This window comes from Dromiciops gliroides, chromosome 3 (assembly GCF_019393635.1).
Source record: "Dromiciops gliroides isolate mDroGli1 chromosome 3, mDroGli1.pri, whole genome shotgun sequence".
NCBI lineage: Eukaryota > Metazoa > Chordata > Mammalia > Microbiotheria > Microbiotheriidae > Dromiciops > Dromiciops gliroides.
Window position 1 is genome coordinate 374,853,304 of NC_057863.1, and position 27,645 is coordinate 374,880,948.

The 27,645-nt window shown below is 36.9% G+C and overlaps 1 protein-coding gene and 1 pseudogene across 1 annotated transcript in view; both read right to left on the reverse strand.

Moving 5' to 3' along the window:
* The window catches only part of THSD7B (thrombospondin type 1 domain containing 7B), a 1,126,956-nt gene that overhangs the window by 14,632 nt on the left and 1,084,679 nt on the right, over positions 1–27,645 (reverse strand). Inside the window, exons 22-27 of the mRNA XM_043994926.1 lie at positions 18,106–18,251; positions 12,301–12,460; positions 6,287–6,460; positions 6,074–6,169; positions 3,875–3,957; positions 97–289 (exon numbers count right to left, since the gene is read on the reverse strand). Of these exons, the coding sequence (XP_043850861.1) occupies positions 97–289; positions 3,875–3,957; positions 6,074–6,169; positions 6,287–6,460; positions 12,301–12,460; positions 18,106–18,251 (852 nt within the window). The remainder of the gene's footprint in view (positions 1–96; positions 290–3,874; positions 3,958–6,073; positions 6,170–6,286; positions 6,461–12,300; positions 12,461–18,105; positions 18,252–27,645) is intronic.
* LOC122752267 lies at positions 8,539–8,635 on the reverse strand (annotated as a pseudogene).

A 27,645-nucleotide genomic window follows, 5' to 3' on the forward strand; every position in this document is an offset into this window, starting at 1 on the left:
TTTATCAGTCTGTGTCATGAATCAGAGATGGCAGCCACAAAATGTACTTGAACGAGGAGAAAACATTTTAATTTTTTGTCAATAATTCAGACTTACCTGGATCAAGAGGTTGAAGGGACCATCCTTTGAAAATATCATGAATTTTTGAATTCACAGGTTTGTTCTTTGCTGCAATATTTTTAACATCTGCTTTTTTATCCTCTGAGCCTGGTATTTTAACACAGTAATCCAAGATACCATCTGATCTCATTATCTCAGTATAGCCCTTCTCACAGCCACAGACTCCACCCTACATCATAAAAATAATTAAGATTACATGGCCAGTTGTACAGATAAAAGCAGAATAAAGTCAATATAGAAATCACTCAATATCTGAACTGCTTGCTCTGACAACTTAAAGGTTTAAGCACCTGTTTTACCATTAAGGCGAATATCAAATAAATAAGCTTCATTTTTTTTTTTCAAATACTAAAGTCAACCTCTAGAATAAACACAGTCAGTTTTCAAAGGTGGTCATGGTTATTCTACATACTGAATATAAAACCACAATTCAGTGTAAATGTAAAGCATTAACATTATTTCTTTTCCTAACATGCTGAAAGTCTTTGTAAACATTCATTCAGCTCCTGGGTCCACAGGAGCCTTTGGGGATTAATCCTTGCCGCCTCTGATCATGCCATTTATTCACTCCACCATCCCAGCAGCTCTTAAACAGATAAGAAAAGCTGAACACAGATGTAGCCTATCTCCTTTGCAAGACCTCTGTGGCCTTTTTTCCTTGTGAGTATGTACTGAGTTCCCCTTTAAGTTATAAACTCCTTTGAGGTATCCTGCCTCCTCTGTCCCCAGAGGACCCAGTGCTGCACTGAACAGTCAGCACATGTAAATGGCACTGACTGCCTAACACACTTGAGTGTGAGAGAGTGTAGTGAGTGTACTTAGCAGTTCCATAGCATGAGGGAATGAAAGAAAGAAAGAAAGAAAGGAAGAAAGAAAGAAAGAAAGGAAGGAAGGAAGGAAGGAAGGAAGGAAGGAAGGAAGGAAGGAAGGAAGGAAGGAAGGAAGGAAGGAAGGAAGGAAGGAAGGAAGGAAGGAAGGAAGGAAGGAAGGAAGGAAGGAAGGAAGAAATGTTTTTCCAAATTCACACCCCTGACCAAGGCTGTTGAAAATGGAATCAAAGAATTTTAAAGCTTGGCAATCCACCTCCCTTTGTTTTCTGGGAGGTTTACAACCATTTCAGGCCATTCTTTTTAATGTCTAACCCAAATCCCCCTTGCTGTGAGTTGAGCTCAATCGCTCTCCCTATTTTCAGTAGAAATGCTCCAAATCCCCATACCAAGGTTGACGCACCACTGAGCTTACCTTTCATCCTACATGCAATGAAAGACTGTATAGATCACCTTTAAGAATGCCACCCTGACCAGGTGAAACATACCTTGGAATAGTTGTTTGTCAGTTCAATAAGCATTTTATAAGTACCAATTAGGTTATCTATGTGCTAGGGATATAAACGCTGGGGAAAAAACCAATTCCTATCTCAAGGAGTTTACTTTCTACTCTGGTAAAGACAATAAACAAGCAGGTAGGAAAATAGAAAGTAATTTCAGTGGGGGAGAATACTAATAATTGAGTTGGGGAATGGGTTGAGAAAAACTTCCTGTAAGAGGTGGCATATGAGCTGAGTTTTGAAGTAAGCTAGGGATTCCTTAGAGGTAGAGAAGAGGAAGAAAAGAATTTTAGGCATGGAAGACACAGCCTGTGCAAAGGTATGAAGTAGAGAGATGGATTAGAAACTGATACCAGTCTAATTAGCTGGAACACAGAGTGTATGAGGAGCAGTAATGCCAAATTTCTTCAGAAAAAAAATAGGTTGAAGACATATTGTGAAGGATTTTAAATGACAAAGAGTATATTATATCTCGGTAGCAATAGGGAATCATTGAGGTTTGCATAAGGGAGTAACGAGCAGATCTATGCTACAGGCATATCTATTTAGCAGTTGTACATAAGATAGATTGGAGTAGAGAGATTGGAACTAAGAGACCAATTAAAAACATAATACCTCGAGGTTGAGTATGAGAAAATGGATGGGAGAGATGTGAAAATAAAATCAAGAGCTACAACTAGCAAAGGAGACTGGGAAGGAAAAATCAGACTAGTTGATGGAGTGTCAGGAGAGGGTAATGTTACAGAGATTTTATGGCAGTTGAGAACTAAGAAAATAAAATTAGCAATTACACAGTCATCATTAATTTCAAAGGGTATAAGTTTCAATTGAATGGTAGAGAATGAAAGCATGATTTCAAGAGAATAAGAAGTGAATGGCATGTGAAAAAGTGGAGGCGATGAAGGTAGATTGCTTTTAGATACCAAAATAATCCTGGATGCATAGATTGAAGACAGAATTTAAAGAGCTTTTATTATAGGCTGAGAAGTTTGTACTTTATCTTAAAGAAAATAGGGAGCCATTGAAGGATTTTGAGTAGGGGAGTAACATAGTCAGCCCTAAGTCTTTGATTATTTTGCAGCTGACTTGAGAATGGATTAGAGAAGGCAAAGACTGGTAACAGTACTTTGTAGATTCTGAATGAGATCTACCATAGATCAACTCATTCCATTTAGGCAATGAATTATTATGCAGACATTTAGGGATTTTAAAAAGCATTTAAAACAAACAGGGATGCATCAAGTGTACCTGGCTTTCAGAAAAAAAAAAAAGACCATTCAAAAAACCTCAAGGAAAATATGTTGGTGCTGTGTAATCAGCAATTTTCTCCCAGGTAATTAGTATAGAATATAGACCAACTCTTGTGATGATATTTCACAGTTTTAATTTAGGATATCATAGGACATTCAATAAAAAGACTTAATTAGGAAAAGTGGTAGCAGCTCAGCTAATTAAAGCCATCCTTCTAAGATATATCTCTTGTCAGTCTCAAGGAAAAACAGAATTATGGAGCATGGGGTATGGAAGATATGCAGTCAAACATTGCCTGCAGCTAGAGGAAAAAAAAGATTTTAATTGATCAGGCTCATATTCTCTTATGTTTTATTAAAGGACAGGGCAATTCTATGGCTGGAAGAAGGTTATCATTTCACACACAAAAAAATGTGACTTTGAAAACACTGATACTGCCTTATTGAAGCTTTGCTGCATAGAGGTTGAACCCTGGTCACTGGAATCTGAACCAAGTCTAATCCACATGGGAAAAGAACAACTATAAAATACTATTGATCTCTTCTTGCATTTTTTTAGCAAATCATTTTAAGAAACATATTTCTTTTATAAGGTATAACACAATTCAAAACCTTTTCTTTTTCCCATTACATAGACCAGTTACTAGAACATACCGGAACTGCAATTGAGTGGAGTTTATTACACATTTTGCTGTAAGCCCTGAGGGGAAAAAATACTGCTTCAAAGATTTACATTTCCCACTGAAACTAAGAATGAATGAAAAATTTCCTCATGCTATCAATGTAATCAATTCTAACTAATGACTTTAAGAAGTTACGAACCTATACATTTATAGCATCTTTCAATATAAAGACATCAGATGTAGTTGGGATTCTAAAACTAGGAGGGATGAAATAATTAAGCTCTCTTAATTACCAATTAGACCCACTATAAATTATAAGCCTGAAAGGCAAGTTGTGGGATGGGCACATTGATAGAAAAATTCTATAGTCTTTAGTTCAATAGAAAAAATTCCTTTGCAGCTGGGTTTGCTCCTGCATATTCCGCTAGATGGTATCATGCCCACACAAGACTCCAGCTAACACTCTATCAGACTGGAGAAGATCATCTGACAGCTTTGATTTGGAGGAATTAGGCTGCTTTATTTTTTTTTTAAGGCTGAAACTTCTGACTCACCTGTGTGCAGTAGGAGAAAGGTTTTCTGCAAGCTGGATTACATTGTCTTATTGAAGCAGGTCGTGATTGTGCAGAGCAGCCCCCTAGAAAGAAAGCCTTGACATCATTTAGGGATTTCTTTAACATGAGGCATACAATTATCTTCCCTTTCTCCTCTCTGTTTTAAGAAGAATATCCAAGCCACTTCAGGAAAGATACTCTTATAAAATGTGCATGAAAAACCAGGGGTAGAGTCCATGACTTATTAACTCAGAGTCTCTTAACTGTTCAGGGACTGTTTTTGGTTTTATATTGGATTTTTTTGTTTTTATTTTTCTTAATTGTAACCTTATGTTTACAGTAAACTGAAAATGCTGTATAGTTGAAAACCAATTAATAATGACTGCAATTCTCCCTCACAGGCATGATTTAAGGTAAAATCTATATACCACACTATTAGTAGAAGACTTGAGAAAAATCTCATTTAGCTGCAAGGTCAGGCACACCGGTCCATTTCTTATTCAGTCTACCTGTATTCTCATACATTCCTTAAAATATATCATATTAACCAGGCACTAGATTGATATAGTAAGAAAAGCTATAGAAATTATTACCAGACTTTGATGACATTTCCATTCTCTAAGATCATCAAATCAAATATTTCAGTGAACATTTTCAGGGTGCTGGATCCTTGGACATTTTAAATTATTTGGCCCTGACTCAATGGTGTCTGAATAAATTGTAAAGTCAATGGCTTTGGGTCCCTTAGTTCTTATTAATTAAATATAGTATGTATGTATTAACTAAATATATAACTTGTTATTTCAATACAGTAGAGTCTTAAGATCATAAAATTCCAGAATTGGAAGTCAGGAAAGGAAAGGGAAAAGGAGAATGAACCAAGTACTTATTAAGTGCCTAGTATGTGTCATGCACGGTGATAAGTATTTTGGAAATAAAAATCTCATTTTTTTCCTATTTTGATAACCTGGAGTGTTGGTTGTTCTTGTTTTCCTCATTTTACAACTGAAGCAACTGGAGCAGACAGAGGTTAAGTTCCTCGCCCAGAGTCACACAGCTAGTATCTGAGTCAAGATTTGAAATCAGGTCTCCTTGATCCATGCTCTTATCCACTATACCATCTAGCTGCCTGGAAAGTTCCAAAATCATCCAAAGACACTCAGGAAGATTAAATAACTTGTTATGCATTATGCAGGTAGAAAGCAGAAGAGTGCAGATTCAAACCCAGGTCCTTCGTGACCCAATCATGCATACTATTCCTTCCTACTTAATAAAAGTGATAATTTACGGAGGTATAAATTTTCTAGCATGTTCATTGACATCATTATCTATGCTCTGTAGTCAGTGAACAACCAGGTAAGAAATGTCTATTTGGGTATTGCCGGTGGCCTTGGTATTTGTGAATTTTCTGGAGAGCTTAAGTTTAATTTTTGTAAACAGGGGCATTGTATATAATCAAGGCTGAGACTCAACATTTGGATCTTCTAGTTAATGAAAAGTGACTCATTTCTATTTTTTCTCCCTCCACTTCCAAACAAGGAATTCATTGACTCCTCTTTCAAACCACCACCACCAAGCATTTATAAGTGACATGTATGTATTGGAGGCAGAGCACTTAATTTGGAATCACAGAATCCAGGTTCAATTTGTAGCTCTTCTACTTATGATCTATGTGGCTTTGGGCAAATCACTTAAATTCTTTGGGTCTCAATTTCTTCATTTGTAAAATGAGTGAAATTAGATGCATCATTCTTTTAATTCAGGTCTAAATCCTATAACTTCAAATACAGGAAACCCATATTAGCCATTAACTATGTTTTCATTCCCTTTAAAAGGTAAGGAAAATAAAGGGAGGGGTAGGTGCTCCCTGTTTTTTAACTTATTTCTCATAATTCACTGAAAACAATATTTTGGAGTTTCAGTTATAATGAATTATTTCCCCCAAATAATAAGCTTTTTATATTTGACTTATGCAAAGGTCTGACTAGAATTTGCCAATTAGAAATGCAGGTGTATCACCAAAGCCATTTTATAATAGCCTCCAAAGTGATTTTATTATAGCAATAAGGTATTATATTACCATCAAAGCCTCTTCTTTTCATTTAAGTACCTCCCCTTCCCCTGCCCCCTCCATGGAGAAGCTAAGGAAAAATTTGGTGAAATTTCCAAAGTGCCTATACCAATCCTAGGCAGAGATACCTGTGACGTTAATACCATCTGAGCGTTGGCACCAAACAGTACGCTCATTGTTTCTCCATAGACTGGCTTTCCATATGTAGTGATAGCATTTTCCACCTGCAAGTAAATAAGGTGATTATTGTTACATTACAAACTTCCTCCTCAAAATGAAGAACATTGAATAGTGACTCAAGAATGGCTGAAAATAAAAATCCATAAAAGTGGTTATAGTACCTGTACAAGGGCGGGTTTCTAACACCTGTTCAGGACAGTTGTCTTGGTTTTCAAATGACTGAATTACAAATGTTCTTGAACGAGATTGGCGGCCCATAGTTTCAAAACTTCTGCCATCTATGCATGTTAATTCACAAGTACTCCACTCTGACCAGTCTGTCAAATGACAATCACCTACAAAAACACCAAACAAATAAAACCCACATTTATTAAGTACTGTTGTGCACCAACACTATGCTGGGTGCTAAGAAAGAGGAAAAGTTGAAGAAAACATGGCTCTGTTCTCAATAAGCTAATAATATAAAGGGCTAAGGAATATATACACATGGTAGTAGAACAAAACAGACATGATAGATCCATAAGAGAAATAGAAAGAGTTATTAGAATTCTAAGGAAGGGGAGAACTTTGCCAGCTTAGGGGAGAGGATGAGCTAAGGCAGGGAGAGCTTAAGATATTTAAGTTGGGTGTTGAAAAATGAATAGAATTTCAAAAGGCAAACATAAGAGCTGAGGGCATTCCAGGCACAGGGAATGGCAGAAACATGGGAAAATCATAGTCACTGTCAAAGAACTATACAGTTTTGCTGAAGCAAACAGCCCGTGAATTGTAATATGAAATATGTCTGGAAATGTGGGTTGTTGAAGGGCCCTGAATGTCAGGTTAAGGCATTTGTTTTTTATTCAATAGATAATGTAGAGATCTGATTTTGTTTTAGGCTGAGAGGAAGGAGCCTGCAGAAGAGAGAATGAATATGCATGAGGAAGGCTAGATGATTGATGAAACAAAGTCCCAGAAAAGACAGTAGGGGGTTAGATGAAGAGCACAGGTGAAGAGGTTAGATTTGCCAAGAGAGCCTTCAACTAGGGCAAGGCTCTGTTTTTCCCCAAGGCACCAAAATATAAAGGCTGCAAAAATGAATGACTTTGAAAAGATTATACAATTTAAAAATTTGTTATTTTTGCATTGTAACAACCATTCACACCTTCAGCCCTGACAATTGACTGAGCTTAGCACCTAGTTAGCATGAATAAATGAACTTGGAAGTTGCTACATAGGTGCTTGAGTTACTCCTTGGTTAAGTTCTTCCAGGCTCTCTCTGGACAGAGATCTCTATATCAGTGGTCATCCAGCATCTCAATGTCTCCATCATAAGCACAGTGTCATAGGGTCCACTCTCACCCATTACTGATTTTGTTTTAATTACATCATGCGTTTTCTTTAAGTGGCAATATTGTTAATTATAGCTTTGCATAACAATAATAGTAATAATAATGATGATGATGTTTCTATAGAAACTACTATATACCAGGCTGCGTGCTGAGTGCTTTAGAGTTATGTATCTCATTTGGTCCCCAAAATAGCCTTGGAAGTTAAATACTATTATTATCCCCATTTTAAGGATGGAGAAACTGAGGCAAAAATATGTTAAGTGATTTCCCCAGGGTCACACAACTAATAAGTGTTTGAGGCTGGATTGGAACAGGCATGACTATGAGCTCCTTAAGATCAGAGACCATTTTTTTTTGGCCTTTCTTTATGTCCCCACATTGTAGATGTTTAATAAATCCAGTTTCAGACACTTACTAGCTATATGTTCTCAGGTAAGTCACTTAACATCTCTCTGACCCAGGAACTTGAAATGTGAAATGGGGTTAATAATAATACCTACTGCCCATGGTTGTTTTGAGGTACAAATGAGATAATTTTTTTTGTGAAGCTTTTACTTAGCATAGTTCCTAGAACATAGTAATCACTTAATAAACACTCCCTCCCTCCTTCCTTCCTTCCTTTCTTCTTTCCTTCCTTCCTTCCTTCCCTCCTCTCTCTCTCCTTTCCCTGCCCATCAAAGGCCTAGTATTTGCAAAGTACTATTGAGTTTTCTGAAAGGAAATAGAACATCAACTGTATCCTAAAGAATTTTCCTATTTAAGTTGAGGGAAGGGTAAGACATATACAAAACAAACAATTATGATATAAGGCACAATGAAAAATAAAAGTAGAATTAAAGAGATGGTTTCAGCTGTGGTTACTATGAACCAACATGAGTTGATTAATAATCATACTAACTTGATTTCCTTTGAAGCATTTATTTATTAAAAATCAGAGGGTGTGGGGGAGAAGTATATAATGAACAAAGCATTCTTGGACTTTGGCAAGGCATTTGAGAAATTTTCTCTATGAACAAGATGAAGAGAGATTAGCCAGATATTGTCCACTTAAGTAGATATGGAACTGGTTGAAAGACTGATCCAAAAGAGTAATAGTTTGCAAGTCATCCTTGAGCAGAAGCCATGCTAATCCTCTCTGTATTGTTCCAATTTTAGTATATGTTCTGCTGAAATGAGCACACCAAAAGAGTAATAGTTAATGAATTTATTTTCAATCTAGAAGTAAGGATCTAGTGGAATGTTCCTAGGTAATCAGTCTTTGGATCTCTTCTGTTAAATATTCCAAAGTCACATATGATGTCAATAACAACTATGGATATGACACAAACTTAGAAAAGAAAAATAATACATTGGCTATAAAATTATTATTTTCAGAATTTTCCAAAACACTAGCATCATGGACGTAAACAAATATAATAAAATTTAATGGGGATATTTTTCAAACTTGAGTTAAAAAAAAATCAAGAAGATCAGTGCCTAGGCAACTGCTTGTGTGAATAGACCTCTGGATTTAAGTAGACAGGGACTTTTCGTATTAGATGATGGTATGACATGGTAGCCTAAAAAAGATGTAGTTTGGGGCTACATAGTGTCAAGAAAAAGGAAGGTGTGGTCGCATTATATTCTGTATTAGTCAGATCATTCTAGAATAGTATAAAATTTTGAGTGCCACGTTTTAGGAAATATAGTAACAAGATAAAAGGCTTTAAAAGTGGACAATCAGATGATGAGAGAATTCAAAATTATTTCATCCATTTGTTTGAATGAATGGGGACTATTTCTTCATAAAAGAGGATGCTTATGAGGGGGGATATGACATCAGTGTTTAAGTATTTGAAGGAAAAGGAAATACACTTAATGTACTTTGCTCATAAGTACAGAATTAGGAATAATGGTAAGAAGCTCCAGACACAGATTCTGGCTTGACTGAAATAAGAATTCCTAACATTTAGAGCTAGCCAAAATATGCAAGGGGTTATGTTATGTAAAGAATTAATTGTTATTTGAGGTTTTTGTGCCTCAGCACACACTGGCCTGGGGCTCCGCAAACCTCACGGTGCTCCACCCACTGGTTGTAGCCAATGCCAGGGCTCTGGCACCTCACATCATCACCATTCCCCGACATGGACCTGGCAAAATGATAATGATTGGAAGCCTAGTGAGGGCAGTCATGTGACTGTCAGAGTGGCCATCCCATTGGCTGGGGCTGTGTGGGGTTTTTCTAGGTTTGGGGGAGGAGAATTGGGCATTCTAGGTGGAAGCTAGAGAGAGACTGGCGTTCTGCTGCGTATTTTCAGCTGATTCCTGGGTGGTGGTATTTTTTCAGGTATTATAATTTCCCTTTCCCCATTTTATTTCCTTTCCCTTGATCCTACTGATCCTGTTTGTGTTTTTTTTTTTTAAGTTCATTCTTGTTAAAATAAATCTTGTTCTGTTTTGAGGGAGGCTGCCGGTTTCCTTCCTTGCCCCAATATTGTGGCGAGCCGCTTAGCTAGCACTCCCCAATTAAAAATGGGTCCTCACAGTTTAGAGGCATTAAGTTCGGATGAGAACTATATGATCTTTTTATGGAATGTTGTTTTAAGGTTGTATCCCTAACTTAAATATAGAGTTGGACTAAATGACCCGTGAAATCCTTTGAGGTTCTGTGCATCTAAGAAAAGATAACAACTACTTGGCAACACCTTTCTGATCAAACTGAATGTGTTAGGAAGGACAAGTAGGAAGTTGGCCTGAGACATATGACTCCAAAGAATGTTACTGTAAGTTGAAATGCATTGGTAAAGTACATAGACACACAGATAAACCAGTGTTGTGAGGTACATAGGCCTTCATAGATTGATCTCTCTCTGTCTTTTTTTTAAAATAGATTGATCTTTTAATGGAGATGTTGTAGAAGTGATGCATGCTTCAGATATAGGCTGAGCTGGATGAACTTTCAGATCTCTTTTCAGATTTGAGATTCTATGATTTTATAATTTCAGTGGAGAGGTTCAGGTAAAATGCTATGAGAAATTAGAAGAAGGAGAAAACATTTCTAGCTAGGGAAATAACTGGATAGGCTTCACAAAGGAGGAGATTCTTATGCTGAGATTTTAATCAAACAGAAATTTAGCTGTAGACTACCCAGGAAAGGTTTTGAACTTGAACATTTCATGGAGAAGGGGACACCTAAGTTGAAAACCTTGACATAAGGGAAATACTTCAACAATGGAGATATTAGGGGAAGGAAGATGTTCATTCTAGGAATGAAGGGTAATGAAAGAAAGTCAAGGAAATAGAAGGCAGCATGAGAATAAAGCACAAGTAAAATATGTAAAGAATAACATAAAATGAGGTTGGGGCAGCTAGGTGGTGCAGTGGATAAAGCACCGGACCTGGATTCAGGAGGACCTGAGTTCAAATCCAGCCTCAGACATTTGACACTTACTAGTTGTGTGACTGTGGGCAAGTTACTTAACCCTCATTGCCCTGAAAAAAAACAAAACAAAACAAAAATGAGGTTGTAGAAGAAGTTTGGAGCCAGATTGTAGGGTATGATGAATAACAGTGTAAACCATTTATGCCTTATTTAGTAGACAAAGGCACTGGACTGAGAGGGTACAATAAAGATTTTTTTGTGGTAGTAGCAGTAACCAAAGATTCAAGATGTATAAATAATTTAATTTTCAAAAGTATACAATAGCAGTATTGTAAGGGAGAAATGGAACAAGCATTTATATAGTGCCTACTACATCAGGCCCTGTAATGAGTATTTTATACATATTTCTTTTGATCCTCAAAACCCTGTGAGCTAAGGGCTGTTATTATCCCCATTTTATAGTTGAGGACATTGAAGGAAATACAAGTTAAGTGATTTTCCTGAAGTCATACAGCTAGTAAGTATCTGAGGCCAGATTTGAATTAAGGTTTTCCCAATTCCAGACCCAGAACTCTATACACTGTTCCCTTTATGCTCCAACAACAACAAAAACAACAATAACAGCAACAGCAGCAGCAGAAGCAACAACAGTGACAACAGCAACTGCAACAGCAATAGCAGTAGCATGAGCTACAACAACAAGTTGATCTAAATCAAGAGCAATTGGAAAGGAATGGGAAGTTTAATAATAGGGAATATCATTTAGCCCAATAACTTTTTATACTACAACTTGGTATAAACCTATAGTAGAAAGTACATTTTAGCCACACTAAAATTTCTACCTATTATATTACTAAATATACAGAGATACCTAGAGTTACCATTATATTCCTTGTTCCCCACTGATACTTCTAGACCTTCCCCCCTCTACCATCATCTCAATATAAAAAACATTTCCCCATATCAATGTAATTCATTCTCTAGAGCTACTCTCTCAACTCTTTTATAAATTGGGGTTTCTTCCCCTCCTCCCACTCTTTCCAGTGACTCTTCCTCATTCGTTTGACCGATTCATTCTCTCCTGATTCACTCCTTACTGGAAGCCCCATTCTAACCAGCTAGAAGATTTTATTCAGATCTCAGAGGGTATGACCAAGCCCTCCCTCACCCAACTAATCAAGAACAGAATTTCTGTCATACCTAGAACAATGTTCAGTCTTTGTTCACAATAGGAAACAATTGAGAAATGTTCTCACTCCATAAGTGTATCAGGGCTCAGTTCATTGAAGTGATTTCAACCCACCCTTTACATATATATTAAATGCAAACACAATTGTGATGAAGAAGGAAGGAGACATTTAAAATGAAAGACAATCTTAAAATAACTGTGAATTTTCAATTTCAAAAGTTAAGGCCTTTACATTGCTATTGTCAGTCAAAATTGGATAGCAAATTAGGTCACAGTGCTTCAGAGACTGCTTACCTGGGCAAGGCACAGAGCAAGGCAGCTGTAGGACACTGTCTTGAGGGAGCAGTTCTCCACATAATGTATTTTCTACTTGTTTGCCAGTGGGAGAAGCTGAAGCATTGTGGACCACACAGGAGAGGTTTCGAACTTGAACTCCATCACCACAGTCTCCACCCTATGAAAGTTTAATTACACAATCAGCACCACCACAAGCCATCAGCCTTTCTCATATTTGCGGTTCCTGCCACCTCTTGCTTGGGAAAATCCCAAAGATCTTTGCACATTTACGAAGCCTTCCTCCCCTGGGGAGCCATCTGTCAACTGCTGACACAAATCTGCACAGAGCAATGCTGTCCAGCTGGGTTGGACTGGTGGGGAAGCTGAGGTAGGAAAATGAAACTGCCAGGGAATTTAAGTAGTCAGAAAATAATGACTTGCATTGGAATTTTGCCAAGATTGACTAGAAATGGAAACCACACAGAATTTGTCTTGGTATTATATGTGATAAAATGGTCTTATCCCTAATCACTTCTCATGAGAACATGTATAACCACAGGATATAAATTTCTTTTTACCTTTCTTGTTTTCATTTTGGAAGGGAATTCAATGTCTTGTACTGTGAGTTAGGTTGACATTCCTAGGGCAGCAAAGCCCTTGTCTTTCTGCAATAGTAATCAGTGTATAACAACAAGTCCTTTTATTTGCACAATTTTCTCTTTTATCTATCAGACAGTTCATATCAGACAATCCAGGCAGTAATACATTAAGACAACCAATCAACAAACATTTCTTAAGCACTTACTATTCACCAGTCTTTGGGCTAAGTTCTGGATTAGACAAAATGACACTTCCTGTCTTCAAGGCATTTGTATGCTATTTGGGGAAGACAACAGATTTGTGTACAAAACAAAAACCTACTCACCATAACTTCTAGTGCCTTACCTCCTCCTGCTTATCGTGACACCACATTTGTCTTGGTCTATTTCTTCCCTTTCTAATCTGACCCTATAGTTAGCTTGTCCAACATAGCCTGTCCTTCAATTGCTCATGCTGTACTATACCCAACCCTGGCTTACCTCCTCTATCATACTCAATCTCTGCTTCTACTACTAATCATCTGAATGCTGTGTGAGGAAGTCTGAAAAATGTCTTAATTGGTTTTACTACAAACTACTTAACATCTACTACTTAAAGAAAGTGAAGTAGTCAAGTGTTCTCTCATCTCCTTTTCCCATTTTGATACTTCTCTACATCTTTGCTGATCCTCTACTCCTTTCTTCCCATCACAAAGCATGAAGGGTTTTTTTTTTTTTTCCATGCCAACACTAACTCTTCTCAATTGTTCCATTCATTCTGGACTTTCCTATTTCCTTTAGGAACTTGCTTTGTTGGTCATTCCATCATTCTATCTGCCTGTTCCTATTATTTTCTCTGTGTCTGCCTGTCTATGTTTTCCTGCTTTTCTGACTGTTTTTATTCATTTCCCCCCTCTATTCTGGCTCCTACACCAGTATCTTCCAGCATTTATAGGGATGGATTTCTTTTATCTTTGAAAATATTTCCCTGACCCTAGTATATCGGCAAGCTATCACTTTACAGTTCCTTATTTTCACTGTATAGTCCTAGAAACAATAGCCAACATTCCCCTTCTCACCATTCATTCACTCCTCAACCCCTTGTAGTCTGGTTTTCAACTCTACCATTTTCTTCAAACTGAAATCTCAATTTCTAAATACAATGGTCTTTCCCCAGTTCTCATTATCCCAGACTTCATTGCAGCATTTGATACTGACAATCCCCCTCTATTCCTGGAAATGCCTTCTTTTTTTCTCTTCCCTGTTCTCTTTCTCTCTTTCTTGGTTTTCTTCTTTATCTGACTAGTTGTTCTCTCTCTCTCTCTCTCTCTCTCTCTCTCTCTCTCTCTCTCTCTCTCTCTCTCTCTCTCTCTCTCAGGTTTACCATTCTCATGAGAAGTAGTCACATATTGGACAGAATGCTAACTTTGTCTTCAGCAAGATCTGGGTTTAAGTGCTGTCTCTGACACATTATAGTTTCATGACCATGGACAAGAGACAAGGTCTCAATGTCCCAAGCAAGACTCTGAGACAGTAAGATATAAATGTTACCTGTATGCATCAATGGAATGATTTTCCACATTGGGAGGTCCCAATAATATAAAATAAAATAAAATCAGGTACAGACCACCAACACCCCTTGGGGGGAAAATCATCTCTTATTATGCCCAATTCTTTCTTCCACTCCTTTTATTTGCACATATTCTCTGCCTTGATGATACCATGATAATCCCTCAAATTCCAGTCCTCTACTTCTACTTACTACATATATTCCCTTTAATATGCACCTGATTATCAGAAATTCAAACACAAAAACTTAACTCTTACTAAAAATATCTTCTTCGAGCTTCTCTACTCCTAAAGATGATACCACAATTACCCAAATCATTCAGGCTTGAAATAGAAGAGCCACCATTAATTGTTCCTTCTGTGTCATTTCCTTTTCTCTGCTCCAATTTTTACCACCCTGGTGCAGAACCACCTGCTCTGATTATTTTGGTCTCCTTCTAACTCGTCTCCTTCTAACAAATACCACCATTTCTCAATTTTTCTTTCACACAGCTCCAGAATGACATGCTAATGGAAAATATCTGACCACAGAACACCTCAAAACCTTTAGTGGCTCTCCATTTTTTTGGAGGTTATAGAAAATGACATGTAAAGACCCCCACAACTGGGATCCAACTCACCTTCCTAGGGTCATTTCACATGACTATTTTAGTGGAATCTATGCTCTAGGAAAAATGTACTACTAGTTCCTCATGTTGCCAGTTAACTACTATCCCCATGCCTGAAACCTTGTCCTTCTCAACATCCTCCTTTCATTTTCTCACCTTATTTCAGAATTCAGCTCAGATACCACCACTTTCACAAAACCTTTCCTGATCTCTTCAGCTAAAAGTGTTCCCTTGCCCTCTCTGATTCTCTGAGTTAAATGCACTAGACATGCAAAAAAAGAAGATTGAAAGACATAGCCCATTTGTGTGTATGTGTGTGTGTGTGTTTTTCTGTCTACTTATACCTATTTGTGATAAGATATGTCTTCTATTGGGCATGGGCTAGGTTGTAGTGGGGAGTGATAGAAATGTAGAAAGACAAGAAAAATAACATTAATAAAATATTCAAGATATACAGGGGACAGAAAGATGATAATTTTTATTACTACTTCAAATTTTATGGACAGTTTTAAAGAAAAAATTGGGTTTTATACATGATCTACATTTTTTTCCTTCTTTGTATATTAGAAACTTTATTTGTTGATATTATATTGGTAATAAAAAATTAATTAATGTCTTGATATGATACCTTTTGCTTCCATCAAACCATACTTTCATTCATCTGAGTAAATTATAATAATAGCTTTTTATTAAGTACTTACTATGTACCAGGCACTGTGCTAAGGGCTTTTACAATTATTATCTTATTTGATCATCACAAAAACACTACCCCCATTTTACAAATGAAGAGAGTGAGGCAAACAGAGATCTTAATCTCTATAAACCTCTGACTTGACCAAGTTTACATAGCAAGTAAGTGTTTGAAGTCATATTGGAACTCAGATATTGATGGCTGTGGTTAGTGGTTAGTGCTCTAACCACTGTGCTATCTAGCTGCCTATGTCAAATTCTTCCTACCTCTAGAAGAATAATAGCACCTTGAGGAGAGGGTTAAAATAATTTTCTTTGTATGTTCATATATACTTACACATGTACATATACATACACACACACACACACATATATATAAATATATATTTACATACACACATATATCACCTATGCTTTTGTCAGCATAATGAGAACTTGGAGAGGAACTTTCTTTAACAATATGGAACACCTCCTTGTCTGCAAGTTTGTCTTTTTTTTTTGGCAAGGCAATTAGGGCTAAGTGACTTGCCCAGAGTAACACAGCTAGTAAGTGTCAAGTGTGTCTGAGACCAGATTTGAACTCAGGTCCTCCTGAATCCAGGGCCGGCGCTTTATCCACTATGCTACCTAGCTGCCACTGCAACTTAGTCTTAGAGAATGACTCAGGGCACTGATAGAGTGTGTGGTCCCAGCTGCCCAGGGACACCCATCCAAAATGTGTTCAAGGGACTCTGAGGCAAGCTCTCTGTGGACCACTCCACACTGCCCAGAGAATAGACTCTTAATAAAATGTTTGTTGAGCTAAAATGTACCACATGACAGCAACGTATGACCTGTATGAACAAACATTGGCTTGAGCAAACTGACTGATATCTGAAAGGGAAAAGGATGCTAGAGAAAAGGGAAATGAGAAACCAAAACAATGAGGGAAACAGAGAAGGATGGGACTTAGGAAACTTTTCCCACTCCTAATCATTAATGGAGAAAGTAAAGCTTGCTGAAGTCTCTGTTTTCTATAGCCTCCTCAAAACCAGCAGCAGCCATTCAGAGGCATGAAGAAAAAGGTATGGCTTTTAGATTCCATTTTTCTATTTGCCTGGGCTTCCAGGGAGATCTTCCTGGCATTGCAAAATAGTCAAAGGTATAATGAGCTTAGCCTTGCACAAAATTTGAATGTATTTTTAACTAGTTATGTTGCTATGGTCTTAACTAATTAATAGTGAGTTTCTGGATGAGGGGGAGGGAAAGACTGCCAAATATGACAGACTTTCTTAGCTCTGAGACCGATTGAAATATATTGATGTTTATTCATTTATTTTTGCATGATTTTAATAGCAAATTACAATATGATTCCAATAAGATTTCCAAATTGTCTCTAGGTGAGTATTTTCTGCATTGTTTAAAAAATGCATAATCAGAATTAATTGTTAATTAATTTTAAAGTATGTTTTACTTCAAAACACATTTGGAAAGATAAATCAGTAGAGAAATGGGGGAGGGGGAAGGGAGAGAAATCAGTGCATTCATAAAGAAGCCAGAGAGAAGCTGCAGGGGGCCCTCTGCTGATGCAGCAAAACCAGTATTCTGTGTGGTGATGTATTGCAATGTTGCTAGGCATTTATATTTCAGGCCAATAAAAAAGTAATCATGGAGGAAAATGTAGTAATCTTGCTTCATGTAATAACTTTAAAATACAACATTCATATACGTTTGCTTTTCTGACCATATGCTGGGCCATATCTAAGTTTAAAAATAAGTGTGTGTGTCTAGGAATGTATGTGTGTGTATATATACACATATACACACACATACACACATATACACATACACATATATATGTGTGTGTATGTATATATATATGTATACACTTATATACACACATATATATGTGTGCATTTATCTCTTATCTACAGATATCTACATATTTCCATTGATATCTACCTATAAATATCTCTATGCATAGAGATGCATATATCTATTTCCCTCCATAAATAGATATACATATGAATACTCACACACACACACACATACTCCATAAGAAGATGTACATTTCCTCCACAGCAGGATTTTGCTTAATTAGATAATACTTTGATATTCCTCAGGAGCCTGGAAAATCATGTGCAATTCATGTGAAAGCCAAATAAATTGGAAGCCCCAGGCCCCAGCTTACAATTAGAGCCTAATGAATGCCTATTCACTTTTTTGGAGTGGCATTCTTCATGAGGTGTGCTGACTTGCCAGTAGTTTTTCCATGCACTCAACTGCATTAAAAATATATGCTTTGCCTGATGATGCAAAATGTATTCCATCAACATGCTGCTGAAGCATCAGGGAATGTCACTGAGAAATATTTCTTGAAGTATCATTAGGTGACCTACCTCCAATTTACAAGCTGACCAGTCCCCCATTACCCAACTGTAACAGGGCTTCACAGGACAGGTTTTCTGCTGGGTGAGCTGCGTGGGGCAGGGTCGTCCTTCTCCTTGAGCTTGCATAATGATAAACCGTGTCCTGCTCATTTGACCTGAACAGATAAGGGAGGGTGGGGTATTTTCAATAAGTGTTTTACCAGACAAGAGAACAATATAACAGAATGCCTCTGAAATGTGGATCTTCATAACATTCCTATCTCTCCACTCAGGGTTGTCAATCCCACTATAGTAATAATTTAGCTGCTTAAGATCTAAACAAAAGATGCCAAAAGATAGGAATGCAAAGTGAATAATATGCTCAGTATTTTACTTTTGTTATCTGCATACCTCCAAACAACAGAGGGGTCCTGTAGAGGGTGGGTTCATTGACCAGATTCTATCTTAACTTCTGACATGGATTTGACTCAAAGTACCATGAAAACATAGTCACAATGAGTCAAATTAGGCACCTATGTCCATCCTGTACAATTTTACTGCTAAATGAGTGTCATTTATTCAGAAGATTTGGATAAATTTATGACCACTGTGTATCAGAAGACCAGAGAGTTAGAGATAGAAAGTGCTTCAGAGAGGCTTGAGAACAAAGCCCTCATTTTATGGATGGGGAACCTGATGCACAGAGTGCTTCAAAGACTTTCCCATAGTCATATAATTTGTGAATTTGTGAGGTGGTATTTGAACCTAGGTTTTCTGGCCTCCAAGTCCAACACCCCCTCCAGTATACCATGATGCCTCTGGTACTCTCTTTGGTTATTTAGGCAGGATCCTGCTACATAGACATATCCCAAGACTTGGATGAAACGGGAAAATTAATTCAAATCTATGAGTAGGGTCATACAACCATTTGGATATCTCAAAACATATGGTTAAGGAGAGAAAAACTTCATAGGTATATGGAAAACAAATTGGGTGGTGCTTGAGTAAATGAGATATGGGCTATGTGAACAGGAAGAAACTGCCCTCCCCATATAAGAAAGTGCTTTCTCTCTCCCAACCTTGATACATATAATAAAATATGCATATAACAAAATTAGGAAGAAACCCATAGTTACACACCCCAAACAGCCACTGGGTAGCAAAGAAACTTCTATGATTATAGTATCAAACATTTAGAGCTGGAAGTGACCTTAATAGACCATCCTATCCAACCCTCTCATTTTACAAATGAAGAAATTGAGATCAAACAGGATTCAGCAAATTTCCCAAGGTCATATAGAACCAGAACTTGAACCCAGATACTCCAATAAATCTGGCACAATAAAAAGGCTTGTGTGGCCCATAAAGTTGCCTTCTGATAAGACCATTATTGAATTATTGAATATGCCATTGCTTTGTAATTTGTTTTGATTATCACGATTAGTCTTAGACAAATATGTGAACTTGATCTTGTTTTGGGAATGTCTGCCAAACAAAAGGGGAAGACTATGGGCAAGATAATAACCATAATAGACAGTCAACAAATGCTTGTAGAATGAATACAGAAGTGAATGCATGATAAATGAATAACAATATTTTAAGCAGTGGGAGGCTGGAGTTAGAAAGACATTTTTGGACACAGCTGCCCTCCCACTATCCTTATTCTGCACAAATCACACCACAATGATGACCATCTATCTCTCTTATATAATGACTGCAGTTATTAGCAGATTTTTAAAAACACAATTATCTGAATGTGTTGCTCTGTAATTTCATGCACAATTATGCTTTGCATTAGTAATCATTATTTATAATAATCTTTCTCCGTATTTATCCCATGTCTGTCTAAATCCTTAATGTCCAAAATATTAAAATTATATGCACCCTATTCATCTTTATATGAGAAATTTCAATAATTCTCTTCAATCCACACCAGGTATTTTGCTGGGCACTGGTGATACAAAGGTGTGGAATGTTTGTTGTTGTTGTTGTTGTTTTTAAGTGAAAAGTACCTGTCCTCAAGGATCTGATATTCTAGTGGAGGAAAATAACATGTACACAAATAGGTAAATTCAAAAACTCATCCAAAGTGTAATTCCTTCGATCTAGCTGAATCAGGAAAACTTCATGTCAAAAGTGTCATGTGAGCTGAGCCCTAAATGGAGATAGGGACTCCAAGGAATATAAATGAACAAGGATAGCATTTCAGGCATGGGGGACAGTCTGTTCAAATGTATGAAGGGAGGAAAAAGCCTCAGAATATTATATATACAAAGAACATTATACAACCAACAGAATATTATATATGTATATATATATACATAAATATATATGTGTATATATGTATGTGTGCGTGAATGTATATATACACACATATACATATACATGCATACATATGTACATATACATATATACACACATACACACACACACACACACACACACATATATATATATATATATATATATATATATATATATATATATATATATATATATATATATATATATATATATATATATATATATAAAGTGAGCCAATTTAACTGGAACATAGATATTTTGGAGCCAGATAATGAAGGGTGAGTTTGGTTTTTATCTTTGAGGCATCACGGAGTGATTAAAGCTTCTCAAATAGAAGTGACATGGCCAGATATATGTTGCAGGAATATCAGTTCAGCAGTTGTGTGGAAGATGGTTTGGAGAATTAATGGCATTTTGAAGGAAAATTGTAAAGCACAGTACAAATGTGCAATAATGCAAACTGCTAGAATAACTAGCAGCAAGGTTGGGATGGAGAATTGCGTTGCTCTTGAAAGCAGCTATATATTTAATACAAGCACAAATACAAATACAAACATAAATCTACAATAATACAATACAAAGTCCATAGTTTATGGAGCGATAATTAAAAGATATATGAACAGGGTGGCTAGGTGGCTCAGCAGATAGAGCACTGGCCCTGGAGTCAGGAGTACCTGAGTTCAAATCCGGCCTCAGACACTTAACACTTCCTAGCTGAGTGACCCTGGGCAAGTCATTTAACCCCAATTGCCTCACTAAAAAACAAAAACAAAAACAAACAAACAAAAAAGATATATAAACAGAAAAATAAAAGGCAGCTAGGTGGCTCAGTGGATAAAGCATGGGCCCTGAATTCAGGAGGACCTGAGTTCAAGTCTGGCCTCAGACACTTGAAACTTACTAGCTGTGTGACCCTGGGCAAGTCACTTAACCCTCATTGCCCTGCCAAGATAGGTAGATGACAGATAGATAGATAGATAGATAGATAGATAGATAGATAGATAGATAGATAGACAGACAGACAGACAGACAGACAGACAGATAGACAGATAGATGCTATATAAACAGTCTCACCTGAGGGTCATACTTTATTGGATGTCAGAGGAGTCCTGGTTCAATGGTCTCCTATGCCCCACCCTCTATCCCATCGTCCTTTATCCTGTGCCAAACATCTTATTTCACTTGATCTAGCTATAACAGCAACTGCTGAAAACAACTTCATCTGAGAAATGAAAAGGATTAACTGGGGTTGGTCATGCATTTTCCCTTTAATTATTGCCATGTCTCTGTCACTAAGCCAGTTCCTAAAAGATATAATGTAGGGGATGGTGGCAGTGTCTTTTATCAATGAGACAAAAAGCAAGACATCATGAAGCCTTCCTGCTCTGCCAGCAGCAAGGGCTAGGGAAAAAAAAATACAAGCAGTATGGCAAATAGCTAATTATCTGTGAAGAACAAAATTTGTGGTGGTAGTAGGGATTGGGTGGAATGGATTTGCTCAAGGTACCAAGCATGGTTACATAACTACTACAATATGCCTCCCCACCAGAATTATAACTAGGTTTTGTCCAGATGTTGAAGTTAGTGTTCCCTTACAGCATTTGTTTTCTCTCAGGACATAGAAACAATAGAGTTTAGTACCTAGTTAGCAAAAAGAATTACTAAAATAGGAAGCTACCAATGAACTTACCCCATTATAAAGTTTGCCTCAGACAGAGAAATTCCTTGTTGCAAATCTGCCTACTACACCTGGGAAAAGCCATAGCCATGGTAGATGAGGATAAGGGTGAAGTGTTGTTGATTTATTTCAGTAACGTGCAACTCTCTGTAACCTCGCTTGGGGTTTCCTTGGCTATGATACTGGGGTATTTTGCCATTTTTTTTTTTATCCAGATGAATAACTGGATCAACAGAGTTAACTTGTTCATGTCACATAGCTAGTGTCTGAGGCCAGATTTGAACTCAGGTTTTCATGATTCCAGAATTGATGCTGTATTTACTGTGAAACCTTGCTGCCCAAGAGTCAGGCACAACAAAAAATATTAGGCTCATAAATAGGCAGTCAGGAATTACATCCATGGAATGATTGGAGGAGTTCTAGTCAAAGTCCCATCTCCCTCAGGTCACCCCAAAATGACTACTCTGACACAATGTCTGAAACATCCTTGTTTTACTTGCTTGAATTATGGCTTTAAGGCCCCTGATAAAATGTTAATTTTATCTGGGAAGGGGATCTCATTAACTATTATCAGCTATTAACTTTTTAGTCTTAAATAATTTCTCTACTAAATCACAAGATATTAAGCTCTTTCTTTGTGGGGCTTGGGGGACAGGATAGAGAAACATATAGAGCATGGGACCCTCAGCATAAAATTACTTCATATATTGGGTTCTGGTAGTCAATTGTGAGCCTCAGAGGTTTTGAAAAGGTGTATTAAAAAGGAGACATGCAAGTTAACAAAACAAATTTTGTTTCTTTCAACTACTTTGCCTATTGTTGACTCTGACAGTCTCCAGCCTGGCTTCTTAAACTATGGGTCCCAACCCATGAGTTTCAGTAACTATATGGGGGGTGGGTTACACAAAATTTGACATCAGTTAAAGGTTATGTATGCCTATTTTATGTACCTATATACTCAGGGTCACATAAAAATATCTTGGGTGAAAAGAAGGCCCAAGTGGAAAAAGTTTAAGAAGCTTTTGTCTATAACATAGCATAGGGGAAAACTGTACAAATCTGAATCCTGAGTTAAATGCAACAAGTACAAATATCTTTAGAATAAAATTTATTCAGTACATTTTATAGTTGTTTTTTCCCCATTCCCCAACAGAAGCAATCTTTACTTTCCCATGTGGTAAGAAAGGAACTTGCGGCTATGTTCTTTTGATCCCTTGGAACCCAAACTAGAATTGGCATGTCACCTGGGATGGGGATATGAAAGAAGAAACCTTGTTTGAATTCTTAGTCCTTCTTTTGTGTAGGGTTGAACTATTTCTAAGTAGATAAACAAGCAAATAAACATGTATATATTCACACAAAGATATCACTTTGATTGGCAGTTTTGGCCATCCAGTTGGGAATCTGGATTGAATAAGCACAAAACATATCCTCTAGAGTCTAGACATACCAGAGAGTTAAGAGATAGAGAGAGATATCTGTCTTACCTTCCCTTTTCTCAAGGATTTACATTGCTAACATTGCTCACATAGCTTTGAATAAAATAGCAAAGATATTCATTGGAAATTCAGATTTAACTAAGACCAACAAAATGCAATGACCCAAAGATGAATTAGTTGACTGTGTTTTAGTTGGTATGTCTTTATTTTCTTCATTCTGATACTCCATTGTCTTTTCTTCACTTCTTGGGAGAAGCCCTATTACCGCTAAACAAGCAATCAAAATAACACAATGAATCTACAGTTCTAAAGAATAGAAAAAAATAATTTGGGTGAAGTAAGAGACGATATATTGTTATACTCCAGAGCAGTAACATGGAAGAGTCAACTATGGATTTCTACAGTTCAAAAGAAAATAGATTCCATATTGGAAGATTAAAAAAAAAAGTGTGACATACCCAATGCTGGCAGACATAAAACAAGAGCATGAGATATGGAACTAGCAATGGCATTCTCTAACTGTATTCAGCACTAGTCAAAATCTTCTCAACTATGACATTTCCTTGGCATAACAACTACAGAAGGTTATAGGAAACTTGGAGAATTTTAAGAAAAAAAGTCCAAAATTGCTTCAAAAGTTTTTAATGATGACTTATTAGGAAAGGTCAGAGATACTCTTGTTATTCACCCTGGAGAAGGGACAGCTAAAATGAAGCAAATTACAAGTTGTGTCTGCCTACTATGGTCATAACAATACTTTGAGTTGAAAGTATTTAGATACCACTTATCCATACAGCAACATGATTGCTGGCTTTCTGCTGAGAGGCTCGTTGGTATGGTAAAAATTTGAGGTAAAAATGTTTCTATAAGAGCTTGTCTCTCAAACATATGAGTATAGTAGTGATTTTATACTTAGATCTTTCAAGGATCTGTGCTCTCATTGATGATGTGAGTGTCCTTCTTGTCACAGATCACAAAGTTGTGATGGCTGGGTTAGGACAGAGCCATCACATATGTGGCCAGTAAGTTACAGGCAACTCACAACGCTAATGAATTGGGCCTGTGCTAGATTAAAATGCAAATGGTGAAATACTTAACAAAATAAATAAAAATATCATAAAACATCGATAATGGTACATTTTAAAATTAAGTTATATGTCACTTAAAAGGGATTAAAACAAAATTGGGAAAGATTTAACAAAATAAAACATGCAGCAAATTATGGATAATATTAAAATTTTAAACTAAGTCAATATGTGACCCACAAAGATCCTTAAACATAAGTTAGTAGCCCTCATTTTTTTTTTTTGAGTTTGACACCATTGGTTTTAAGACAAACTTTGTGATTTGCTATAGCTTAAGACATTAATTTCCTGGCTCCAGATTCCTGGGTATGTGCCATTCTGAACTTATCTAGGTTTATCGCTGGATAGTAGCCATTGGAGGGTGGGATAGGGTGGCTATACCCATAATTAAAGGTTTTCTGACTCCGTAGGACTCATTAGAGTTTGTGCGTTAAGCATTGTGTCACTTCATGCCACAATGAAGGACTGTGAATTTTGATGATTCTTTTATGTTAGGGAAAATGGGGGGTGAGGGGAGGGAGAAATCAATGAAGGAATATAGACTCTGCTTTATGGACATAAAAAGGTAATAATACATTATTAGAAGAAGGGGGGGGAAACTTACAATATCTATTTCACATTTGTTTTCTCAACTAAGAAGAATAGTATTCAGATTCAAATTGTAATGAAACAAGAATGGTTAAGTGAGAAATGAAACCCAATATAAGTGAGATGCTAAGAGAGTACCCAATTACCTTCAAATAACCAGGTATGGACAAACTACTTCCCAGTTTATGGAAAGACTTTATAGATGTAACTAGAGAACCTTTGCCAGTGATCTTTAAAGAATGGTAGAGAATGGGCAAAATCTTACTAAAGAAAATTCATGATCATCAATAAATTCATGTTTAGAGGAGGGATACATCAAACTATGAACTTGACTTTGATGACTAGCAAAATTCTAGCATGCATTATGAAAATGCGGTGTGGGGGCTTCAGTATTCTGTGAAGAGAAATATAATTAACAAGAACTAATATGAATTCCAAATGATATCATTCTGAACTAATTTAATTTTGATTTTTGACACAGTTGTATTATTAAATCAGAGGAATGCCATGGAAATGGTATAATTTGGGTTTTGACAAAGTATTTGACAGTTTCAAATGTTGTATGTTGTTGTTTGTACTTCATTCTTGAAAAGGAACATGATGTCATGACTTGCTCTGAAATGGATTTATGTGAAGAAGAGCTCTGCAAAGTCATCAGTCTCTCTCTTCCAGAGCCATCTGGGTCTAGTGGCAAGATATATATATATCAGGAACACTGGAGATAGTCCTGAGTATTTTAAGGCAATTGGGGTTAAGTTACTTGCTTAGGGTCAAACAACTACTAAGTATCTGAGGTGAGAATTGAACTCAGGTCCTCCTACCTCCAACACCTTCTCTATCAACTGCACCACCTAGCTATCCCCTTAATGCCATTGTAGATAGATATAGAATGGCTGCTAAAATATGTGTATGTATATGTATGCATGTATGTATGTATATATGTGTATATATATATATATAGAGAGAGAGAGAGAGAGACAGAGACAGAGACAGAGAGACAGAGAGAGAGACAGACACAGAGAGAGTTAGGAAGATTTATATGGTCCAGGAAGCTAGAGACTGCAATTTTGCCCTAAACATGTTCTAGCTATTTAATCCTGGTCAAGTGATGACTTCTCTGAATTTCTGGTTTCTGATCTTCTCATCACCATTTAATAGTACCCTGTATTAATGATTCCAATTATTGAAAGGATTGAAAGAGATGGTCTGTTTGAAGTGATTAATAAGTCTTGGAGTGACAAACAAATGTGAGGTCTTATTTGTATTATAATTAAAGAGTGGTAATTAATACATTGCTAGGAACCTGAAGGGATGTCTCTAATAGTATGTTACAGAGCTTTTTGTCTTTGACCTAGTTCTGTTAGAAATTTTTAACAATAGCTTGACTGAAGTTATGGCTGTCATGTTTAGCATATTTGCAGAAAATACAAAATTTCAAGTGCTATATTAAATAATAGAATCAAGATCTAAAGAGATTTCTATAAGGGGAATGTCATTATTGAAAGGGATAAAAGATATTTAAGAGTTGTAAATGTAAAGTCTTTGATTTATATTTAAAAAATCATCAAGAGGGGCAGCTAGGTGGCACAGTGGATAGAGCACTGGCCCTGGATTCAGCAGTACCTGAGTTCAAATCCGACCTCAGACACTTAACACTTACTAGCTGTGTGACCCTAGGCAAGTCACTTAACCCCAATTGCCTCACTTAAAAAAAAATAAAAAATCATTAAGATAAGTATAGGATGAGGGACATGTAGATACAAAGACATTCATTAGCTAAAAACCTAGGGCTTTGGGGAGCCAAGAGAAGCTAGGAACTTTCCTGAGCTTCCCCATATTTCCCTCAAAAACAACATTAAATTAAGCCTCTAAACAGATTCTGGAACTACAGAACCTGCAAAAAGAGAGACAAAAGCCTGCTACATGAGATAATTTAGAAGACTTCAGAAAAGGTCTGTCTCACCTGGGTGAAAGGGGAGGGTGGCTCAGCACTACTCATCCCAGCTGGCAGCTCACCTCCGCAAAGCTCAGCTCAGTGGGCAGCTCAAGGCTTTTGCAACTCAACACAGCTGAAAGTGGGGCAGGAAAGAGTGGAGCAGGTGAGAGTGGGGTAGCTGAGAGCAGTAAGAAACTTGCAACCATCAACCCTCTGCCCCAGGAGCAGACATCAACTTGATAAGTTTAAAAATAGCCTGCCATAGGATCAAGAAAAAAAAAGGACCCTTACCATTGACAACTTCTATGGTGAAAGGGAAGACCAACACAAAAATGCAGATGAGTTGGTTAAAACTCCCACAAGTGAAGACTCAAGAGGGAAGATGATCTTATCTCAAGACCAAAAAGCCTTCTTTGAAGAGCTCAAAAAGTCTTTTAAAAACAAAAGAAGAGAGGTAGAAGAAAAATGGAAAAAGAAATAAGAGAAATGAGAGTTACACTGTATAAAGAAGCACAAAAAATGACTGAGGAAAACAATTCC